At 47.3% G+C, this 10,733-nt stretch overlaps 1 protein-coding gene across 1 annotated transcript; it reads left to right on the forward strand.

Moving 5' to 3' along the window:
* Window positions 1–1,045: 1,045 nt before the first annotated feature.
* On the forward strand, window positions 1,046–8,776 carry LOC126531477 (acetylcholinesterase-like). Its single transcript, XM_050179009.3, has 4 exons — window positions 1,046–1,235; window positions 2,082–3,301; window positions 5,382–5,689; window positions 7,461–8,776. The coding sequence occupies exons 1-4, from the start codon at window positions 1,196–1,198 to the stop codon at window positions 7,627–7,629; spliced, it is 1,737 nt and encodes a 578-aa protein (XP_050034966.2). The 5' UTR covers window positions 1,046–1,195; the 3' UTR covers window positions 7,630–8,776.
* Window positions 8,777–10,733: the final 1,957 nt, after the last annotated feature.

The raw sequence follows: 10,733 nt of genomic DNA on the forward strand, positions 1-10,733 counted from the left end.
TCTAGGCAACTCCTGAACATGCAGTTTCTGTCCTAAAAACGTGTAATACTGTATGCCATGTTCTGTATACCTATGTAACGTCACGCAGATTCCCCCCCCCCCCCCTCTTTGATACTTTAAACTACACTTTTTTATTATGTGCGCGAGTAATGTGCGTAATAAAATTTATCAGATGTTTTGTGATGATATGTGGTTTTAAATGGCGCAAGGGCCAGTTATGTATCAGATGTTTTGTAGGCTATCCCGAAGCGTAAATTCTGTTTATCTGAGCATCGTTAGTGCTGTTCTTTTCTCCTGTTCATCGTTTAAATTACTTTTTTTACATGGTGTTTGATTATGTGCGCAGGTTAGGCGCGGGATAAAATTTATCCGATGTTTGCTTGCTACCGCATCTCTCCATTTGTAACCCTGTTTTGCAGCGATTATTTCTACTCATCCTTGCGGTACAACTTTCTTGCACTGATGACCACCCCCCCCCCCTTACTCAATGCTCCTCATGGGGCCTGTAAGGTATCTTGAAATAAATACATAAATTGAATGAATGGTGTGTGAGGGACACCGATGATGTACGGCATTGGAGATCAGCTGATTATGTTATTCCCATCATCATTCCTCTTGTCGCGTTACCCTTCACTATAGTGTACTAGTATACATACCTTTACCCCTGCAAGGAGTATAGTGAGCCATACGCGCGCTGCCCCTGCCAACTACTCCGCATTTCTCCTTCCGTTAGACTTACTTCTCTCTGTGTAGCACGCGATCTTCTTCGTCCTCTTTGTTATAATGGTTTCATAGGCTGCTTGCCGTCGTCTTTCTTCTGGCTACCCGTCGTGGTGGCATGCTACGTTTGCCACTATAAAAAAATCGATTCCGACCTTCTAACCTGCCCATATTTAACCAAATGTACCACCAAGCGCAATACTTCTGCAGCTATACTAACATGTAATGCGGAAGCAAAATCAGTTTAAACTCCAAGACGTGTTAGCATATGGAAGGCAGTGGCGCAGTCCCAGCGATATTGCTATACGGCTGCGTGTCAGGAGTTTATTTGGGTGCGACCATTAGGTCATGCCGTTATCGGCAAACTTTTTATGTGTGTGCAGGGACTGCCGATGTTGGGTTGAAAAACGCTTGCTGTCTGGACGCGTCGCACCTGCACATCGTCGAGTCTCGGTAGTTACTCAGCTGCATAACGATGGAGCTTAGAGTGAGATGCTTCTGTCGCGCTCTCAAAGGTGAGAAAGCCGTTCTGTGGCACGCTCGCGTTACATGTGTTTCTTGTGGAGTTAGCTGGATCGCTAACGGCCAGTAGACGCGAATAATGAATCTTGCAGATCTTCAAGGTGAACTCGTCTACATCCTTGTGGGCTATTGTCCAAAGGTCAACATCCTTTCTTAGAAAGTGCACACGAGCAAGCCACCATCACCCGAAGGAGCAACGGTGTGCAGAGGGGGTGGAAGAGGTGTCCGAAAAACACTTTTACATAAACAGGGCACGGCCTACTCTGAAACTCGGAGTTGTATACCTTTAATATCGTATGTCTCTGCTTGGCCGCGGGGCCAATTAAACCTTTATAAAGCTGTTGGCCCAGGGCTTTAAGGGTACTTGGTGCACTTTTGAAAGCCTTGTATACGGTGTATACCTTAGAGTACAGCAATATTGTATGTTTGCCAGTAATCATAACAGTACACTAAAATTGTATGCCGGTCGCCACAGTAAAAACGTAAAACGGCCGATGCCATATGCCCTTCGAACTGATTTGTGATTATTTAAAGCGTGCAAACGAATTTTGGTTAGGTGCTGTCCAAGCACTAACGGAGCGCACGTATGCGGTATGATGTGTATGATGAGGAGTATGGTGAATAATAGCATAGATTTTGCGTTTGTTAGAGGGTAAAGCTGTTTAATTGCTGGTTATCTTGGACTTGAACGAATCATAACTATGTGCAACTGATAAATAACATTTCAGGGTACATGAACGTTGTTTCTTTTCAATATTGTCTGAATTAGTGCTTTGAGAAACAAGAACTGCGTCATGTACTTATAGCACCGAAATGCGCGTTCGACATTCGTTTTGCAGTGCTCGCGATAAACTCATTCCTACTGCTTGGCATCGTGGGAATTGTCCTACTGACGGCCGATGGCAAAAAGCGACGCAATGAGCAGCCCTTCCACGCAGAAGGCAATGGAAGCCTGGTCGTTCTGACGACCGCAGGCCCCGTCCAGGGTGTCGAGATCACAGCGCATGGCAGGACTCTGCACGCCTTTTACGGCGTACCATACGCCGACCCTCCCGTAGGAGAGCGCCGGTTTCTGCACCCTGTGCGAAGGACCCCTTCCAAGACTGTCACCATGGCGACCGAGTTGAGGCCTGCCTGCCCGCAGGATTCCTACTGGTTCAACACGGAGTACGTCAACTCCTCGAGTTTCGACGAAGACTGCCTCCACCTGAACCTATGGACGCCGAGCGTCCGCGCCAACGACGTGCTGCGTCCGGTCGTTGTGTACCTCCACGGCGGGGGTTTCCAGAACGGCGGCAACAATCTGCACATCTACGACGGCAGACACTTCTCCGCGCTGGGCAACGTCGTGGTCGTGGTGCCCAACTACAGGGTGAACGTGTTCGGCTTCTTGTACGTCGGCACGCCCGACGCCCCTGGAAACCAAGGCCTGTGGGACCAACGGCTCGCGCTGCTCTGGGTACGGGACAATGTGCGCGCCTTCGGCGGGGACCCAGAGCGCGTGACGTTGATGGGCCAGAGCGCCGGATCGATCTCTGTCGGTTATCACGTCCTATCTCCGCTCACGCGTCACCTCTTTCGGCAGGCCATCATGCAGAGCGGTACGCCTTTCTACAAGGTGGAAGAAAACCAGATTACTGGACCAGAGAAAGCGCGGCGGATGGCAGCTAGGCTCTGCGGGCCGCACCTCCTGCGGAGGCCCATGGCACACGTGGTTGACTGCCTGCGGAACCAGACGACTCAGAAGCTCCTGGGCGCCGTCAAGATGGTGCTGGGACTCAAGGCGTCATCCTTTATACCTATATCCGGGGACGACCTTCTGCCCAAAGACCCGCTGGTCACCATGGCCAACGGCAGTGCGCCTCCGGTGGACCTGCTGATAGGCGTGAACGAGAACGAGGGCACTTATTTCCTGCACAAGTTGTACCAAACCATGGGCATCACCAATCCGTTCGCCATGAGCAACAGGCAGCACGTGACCATCGTGAAGTTACTTGTCAACTATGCTCTCTGGGAGGCCCCGGAGGACCTCATCGAGGGGCTACTGACCAATGTTAAAGTAGGTAGAATAGTATACATGAAGTGGGCATGTTCCTTCACTATTTACACTTCAACTGGCCGTTTTGGTATATATATAGAATTGCCGAGCTTGAAAATTATTGAATAGGGCTATAGTGTATAGACATAAAATCACTCATATAAAGACCAAACAGGCGAAGAACGGCGCTGACTATGACTTCAGGGATCGGTATATATGCTTCAGCGAGAATGCTGATAGTAACGTGGAAGCTTTTGTTAAGCTATAAGCTGCGAACATTCAGCATTTGCCAGCCATCAAAATCAGTGCGTTATCCGAACTTTCTCACCAGTGCCAAGATGCTGATACGCACCGCTGAATGCGACAAAATTTTCGTGATGTTGCGTTGATATTACAGCGATATAGTCATGCGCTAAGGGTGCATGTCGTTTATTGCTGTTAAATGTGGATGTACGTCCACGCCCCACGAGCAACAGTCATGCATCGCACTCTATACCACGAGAAGACTTCTCGAACCTGAAAGGGCATGTGCCAGGTGGCAGGGAAGGAACCATGGGGCTTGGTCCATTCGCCGTTAAGATATCGTCGACGCTTCATGAACAGTAGTTTTCATGCCGTAAGATCATCATCATCATCATCATCATCATCATCATCATCATCATCAACAACAACAACAACCGATTCAAGTTCAATGCCGAACAGAGGTCTCTTCGAAGCTACCCACAGCCAAATCCTATACGCTCTCAATTTACGCTATTTGCTGCTTACTTGTCCCGGGCAAACGATATTCATCAATATTGCGCACACTTCCTGCTTCCCTGTCAGAAACGCACTGTCTCCTGAAAATACGGGAAACGAAGCTGTAAAGAATATAAATGCACGCAATATAGATGACGATTATTTGTGTACAAGGTAATCTACAGCGGGTGCAAATTTTTCTTATAGAGTGAATATATATGCCGGCAAATTTTCTAACCCGCTTCGCTGCGATTCTCCAATAAATTTCTCGCCTTAATGCTCTGCCACCCTCGACTACGTTCCTTTTGGCGCCTCTTCTGCTACTCTAAAAGGCCATTTGTTATCTGTTCTGTACGCATTACGCAACATATTCCAACAACAATTATTTTTAATTCAACTAAAATATCTGCGTTAGCTCTCTTATCTGTACGACCCTATTTATATCCCGCAATAGCTATATGCATATCATTTATGCTATCCGTCACGTTTCGGCTACAATGGCTAGCGCCTGGCATAATTCAGTGACGATTCTGCCATTACTGACCCTATGGTGCAGGAACTTGGTGCCATAGATACGTCTCGGCCTCCTAGAAAATTTGTCTGACTACGCCGCCAGTTTCGCCTTGGGCAAGGCCATGCACACGTATGCGATTTCGTACCGATATTATCCAGTCGCCAATGATGGTGCAGCCGAAGGATTCTAGTTAACATCAAGTTTGTGTTTCATTTATCCATAACAGTAGTACACTTCACGATCCTCTGGATTTTTGGAGCTACTGCACTTCCCGCGTTAATATATGTGACTCCTTTAGGACTCCCATGCCTTTAACAAAATGTCGCTTATAACGAGCTCCATGTTCTCTTTTGATGACTTTGTTACAGCAAGGTTTTGTACTGTATGCAAATGCATGCTATACACATAGCGCCGTTGCGCAGTTTGGTGCAACTGAAGCGTGCACTCGTCGAGCAATCTCGGCTCTTATACCCCATATAGCAAGTCGTTTTCATAGTAAACATCTGTCACTGAACTGAATTGAATTTAATTATGTGGTTTTACGCGCCAAAACCATGATTTGATTATGATGCACGCCGTAGTGGGGGACTACGGATTAATTTTGACCACCAGGAGATCGTTAAGGTGCCCCATTGCACAGGACACGGGCGTTTTTTGCACTTGACCCCCATTGAAATGCGGCCGCCGCGGCCGGGATTTGATCCCGTGGCCTCGTGCTTAGCAGCGCAACACCATATCCGCTAAGCCACCGTAGCGGGTGCACATCCCTCGATGACAATACTTTACAACCAAAGAGGCAGCCTGCTTTATCTCGATGACTCCTGTGGACTCATCTCCATCGTGGTGTAGGAAGGGACGTCAACGCCAGACCTGGTTCGGCACTTGGCCCAGGGGATCGGGGACGTGGCAATGCGCTGCCCGACGCAGTACTTCTCGGACTTCGTGCTGCGCCAGCGGGGATCGCAGCTCTACCACTACGAATACGGTTACCGGCCGCTCAAGGGCAGCTTCTGGCCACCCTGGATGGGCGTCACGCACTTCGACGAGTTCCCCTTCGTGTGGGGATACGTTTTCGACCGGCCCGAGATGGCCACACCGCGCGACACAGAGTTCAGCCAGCTGCTGATCGGCCTCTGGAGCTCGTTCATCCACAATCGGTGAGGATTGCGCGATCATGCAAGGTGGTTGTTATTACTGGAAACGTCCATCTCCAGGTGATAGTGCACTACATCGACACCACCACGGTGGGTGCAGAAAGCACATTACGTCATGTGTAAAGGCAGAGATCCACGCTAGAGTTCCCTGCAGAGCCACTACACGCTGCTGCTACAGGCATCGTTTCTCCTCATACACTTTTTTAGTCTTGTAGCGCAGCTCAGAACGAGCTCGTTCTTTTTTCCTTTATTTTGCTTGTTCTGAGCTGCGCTGCAAGCTTAAAAAGATCATGACATCCCAACTCGCCACCTTCCTTTTTTCTCGTTCTGAGCTGCGCTACAAGCCTAAAAAAGTCATAACATACGAACTCGCCCAAACTGCTACGCTTTTGCTCCTCATGCACACACTGCTATAGGAGCAATTAATTGCAACGTAATTGTATTTCAGCCAAATTCGCAAGGGGCATTGAGGGATCGATGTCACAATCTACTGAAAAAAAGACTATTTACGCTTGCGTCATCTGCTCGATTGCAGGTCGGTCCCATCGTTTACTGCGTGACATCTGCAGGTCTGACAAGATCAAGTGCACAATACTGGAATGCTCTATATAGTTACCGTTTCAGCGTCCAGTTGTAAAAGCTGAAAATTGGACTATTTCGTGTGGCATACTTGCTTGTGTAAAGCGCATTGAATCACATAACACAAAAGAACAGAATTTATTTAAACACATACAGAGAGAGAGATAAAGAGAGAGAGAGAGATAACGCTACTTGCAACTGATGATTTATTCCCATGCAAGTTGTGACACATACACATCATAAGAGCGCAGCATAGAAGAACTAAGCAACCAGCGCATTTAACGGTTGTGATGTTCTCCTTACGTGCGCCGAACATGAGGGGGAAATGCCTCACTGGGCAATGCCATCGCCTCTTAATAAGTACGAGGCCGCTGCACCTCGATCCATGACGTCACGCTACCTTGCCCGACTGCCATAGAAACTAATGACGATGCTCCCGCGTATGCCGCGGTAGTTTCTAGTCACCGCTTTCGTCACGCCGGGCTTGGCAATGGAAATTTTAATCAAAGTAGCACGACATTATAAATTAGAGTGCACAAGTCTGCTACCTAGGAGGCGTTGGCAATGCGCCAGCTTGCAGACAAGCTCAGGCTGTTTAAAGGGCCCATTCAGCAGTTTTGGGCGTTACAAACAAGCAAACCCGGCAAGCACGCCACTTCACGCGCGATGACTACAGTGCGCGCAAATTTTTGCACTTTTGTACACCATGAAAATGGCTGAAAAGTATAGTAAAAGCCCAAAGACGCTCGTTCTCTGCGTAGCCAGTCTCCTCGCCAGAAAAGACAGCGTCACAGGCCTTTTGTAACGTTGGAGATGAGGTATATTGCGTCAATCTATTTTACTTTCCTTCTCAGTCAATGGCTCGCGGCACCACGAAGCCGCCGTTGTCGGCGGGATTGGCCGTCAAGAAGAATGGAAAGTGAATAAGTTATCAGAAAAAATACAGCCTCAGGGAATCATTAGAGTCGTATTTTGTAACCCGCCTCCGACTTCGGGAGTTGGCTTCACCTGAGATTAACGCACCCCTTCCACTTGACTGCTCCGAGTTATATCATCCAAGAGGTCACTGAAAGAAAAAAAATTCCCCCTCTTGGGTATTTTCACAAAAGAAAATTCACTAGCGTCAACACTGCATGGTTGCAGTCGCCCTGCCTCGCCACTTGCTCAGTATACCCCTTTCGCATCTCGGACGCAGCACCATGCATATTGAGAAGACATTATGGCCGCCGAATGAACGGCAACTGACCGTGACCATGCGGCTCGTGGAGCAACCCCGGGTGCAGAGTGCCGAGTCGACCGAAACGTGCATCGTGTTGCGCAAGTACATCGTGCCCTACAGGCTGAACAACACGGCGCACACCTAAGCCTCCATCTAGCCACGCACCGGGAGAGCTCCGGTGCAGCAACTCACCGACAGGGGGACACAGGGCGTCACTAGTGGAGAGACCGTGCACGGAGACGACGCTTCAAAATAAAGGCATGCTAGACGCTGGAAGGCACTAATCAAAAAAATTGTCTGTAACGCGGTGGCAAACTACAACCCAGCAGCTCGAGTTCCTGTCAAATCTACACGAGAGAGAGTGAGAGAGAGAGAGAGAGAAGCGTTGCTTAAAGGGACATTAAACAGAAAAAGTATTTTCCTTCTACGGTACCAAAAAAGCCACTCTACTATGACAAAGGGCTTGTTTAGCCAGAAAAGACGCAAACACAAAATACGAGTGGCAACGTCGCCTTTAAGTTCCCGCACCAGGTCGCCGTGACGTCATAGATTTTGACGGCACCTGCTTGAGACTAGCTAATCGTTCATTGCATTTTAAATAAGGCAGAGATTGAACAAAGTTTTGGGAACTTTCACAGAGACAACACGGCGCAAATATGAAACTATACTTTGAAATCTGTGACGTCACACTGACGTACGATGGCTGGGATTTCAGTGCGGAAATTAAAAAAAAGGAAACTTTCACCTTCATTAAAAAAAAAATATTCTGTTTACGTGCCAAAACCATTTTTTTTTATTATGAGGCACACCGTTGTAGGGGACTCCGGTAATTTAGACCACCTGGGGTTCTTTAACGTGCACTTAAATCTAAGTACACGGGTGTTTTCGCATTTCACCCGCATCGAAATGCGGGCACCGTGGCCGAGATTCGATTCCGCGACCTCGTGTTTAGTGGCCCAACACCATAGCCACTAAGCAACCACGGCGGGTTGAATGAATTTGCATTTAGTATTTGTGTTCACCGTAGAAATTAAATCTGCGCATCCTCAAAGAGTCGTCCGCGGCGACGGCAGAGCTAAATAATAGTATTGAAAGGCATAGAGAATTTTTTTTTCCCGGTTGGTAGCGGCAATAGAGTTGCAAGCGTATTAAGATCTAGCTCGAAGAGAAAACACGAGTGCAGCGTCTGTAAATAGTGCTAAACAATGCTCCTCTCCAGAATGACATGCGCGAGCGAAACTTTGCAAAGTGCAAATTATCGCGGCTTAGCCGAGAAATTCTTGCTACTTCGGGCATTAGTTATGTCCCCTACACTGTAAAATAATTTACACCCTAAAAAGTGAAAAAGGGTGTAAATGTGTCTATAACTCACACCCTTAAGGTGTCCGTTATATACATAAGACCCTAAGGGTGTGAGTTAGACACATTTACATCCTTTCTCACTTTTTAGGGTGCAAATTATTTTACAGTGTATAACCGAAAGGAAGGTCCTTGATCGTGTCTTTGCTTCAGTTTTGTTTGATGCACAGTCGACGATGTGAAGTATACGAAAATTATTTGAATTCGCAAATAGCGAACTAATCGAGACCGAATCGAATAGAAGCAATATTGTTATATCCTGTACATCCATGTCTTCTATATAAGTTTTTCCCCATTCTACAAGCGCATCTGCTGGCCGCCGTTCAGGTATCAGCATCTGAACTAGACTGTTAACACTTAATACACCATGTATACCTCACAAAGCACACGGTAATCGAAGGGACCTTACTTTTGCCAATTTTTGCCCGAAGGTAGCGGTTCTCACGCAATAGTTATTCATAGAAGAGACACAGTATTCGATGTATGCATTCAACAACGCTCACCAAACTTGGCAAGATATGTGCGAATATATCGCAAAAATTTGTTAGCACAGGCAATGGCCATATACATGTTTGCTGTCCTCCATGTGGATCACAACTATGTATACCACTTCAAACACACTACCATGTGAAGGACCAGCAAAAATCACGCTCACTTTTATTTCAGGACATCTTAAAATTTCGATGATAGAACCATCTTGGCAAGCCCTCTGTATAGTGTATGTCGCTCAGGCAGTTGCTGCGACTCTGGTTCAAGCGCTTGTCCAAAACGTTGGCGTCTTCATCCAGAAGACTCTGTTCTTGCTAAAGATCAAAACGTCAGCTCTCAGTCACCCCTGCTTGTCTTCCTGTTGCAAGCCCGTGAAGATAGTGTCCAGCTGGCTCTCGCCTGGGAATACAACTGAACGGCGTCATGTCTCTTTCTTCGCGCCTTCATCACTCCCACTGGACGCTCTCCAATATTTTTTTGCGTGATTGTCCAATTGCATGGCTTCGCGAATACTAGCTGTCAAAATTTAAACATATACATAACAATTATTTTAAATGGCCGTGTAGTCTTATACGGATCCGAAGTAGCGTATGGTTGGCCGCCTTGCAAAACCACAGTGCCCCGTGTGTGTTCTCGTAATTCCCATCGTATAATTTTATTGAGCCGTAATTCACGATCCATACAAGTCACGATCCATACCATTCAGTACCGGTTCACGCATATTGTCGGCCTTCTCTAAACATCGTGCTCAGTGATTCCCATCTCTGGTTCAGCGTATACCCAGTTCCAGACCGGTTACTAGAACCAGTCGACAACAGCTTGAGGCTGTATCAAACTCCACCCACGAGAACATTCGATATATATAGAACTATTTGTGCGCGTGCCATCACGTTTCCGTAATACGCGCTTCCCTCCGCACTCAATGCTTGCGTTGGCCTCGATGAGTGACATATACGTTACCCAAAGTAAGAGAGGCCTCAGAGGATCTAGGCGCTCCTCGGATGCTCCCACGAATTCAGCCATTGCGGCAGCTCGTAGAAGGCATCTATCGGCGGCTTATCTATACCTTCTTTTTACAACTTCGCGCAAGTGTTTTTTGCAGGATCCGCTTTCTCGGTTTCAGTCATAGGGACGTTCGCAATCCGACATTCAGTTTTCCGTCCGAGGCGAGGCATGCGATTGTTTTTGTCTCTGGACGTTTGTATCAAGCTCCTTTAAAATATTAATTACTTAATTATAAGCGCACACTACGATTCCGCGCGTTGCTCAGTTTTGTAAATAGCTTTATTTTATTTGTCTCGAAATTAATTGTTCTATCTCACATCGACCAGATCTTTGCCTATGACACGTTGCAGTTTACGCCATTCCATTTAAGTGAAGTAAGTCGGCTCGCTTTCTGTC

This window comes from Dermacentor andersoni, chromosome 5 (assembly GCF_023375885.2).
Source record: "Dermacentor andersoni chromosome 5, qqDerAnde1_hic_scaffold, whole genome shotgun sequence".
NCBI classification, from domain to species: Eukaryota; Metazoa; Arthropoda; class Arachnida; order Ixodida; family Ixodidae; genus Dermacentor; species Dermacentor andersoni.

Bases quoted from the DNA above. Each gene is read 5' to 3' on its own strand.
- LOC126531477 (XM_050179009.3), top strand. From the start codon at position 1,196: ATGGAGCTTAGAGTGAGATGCTTCTGTCGCGCTCTCAAAG. The intron at 3,302-5,381 runs GTAGGTAGAATA...ATCGTGGTGTAG, and splicing joins GGCTACTGACCAATGTTAAA to GAAGGGACGTCAACGCCAGA. The intron at 5,690-7,460 runs GTGAGGATTGCG...TCTCGGACGCAG, and splicing joins AGCTCGTTCATCCACAATCG to CACCATGCATATTGAGAAGA.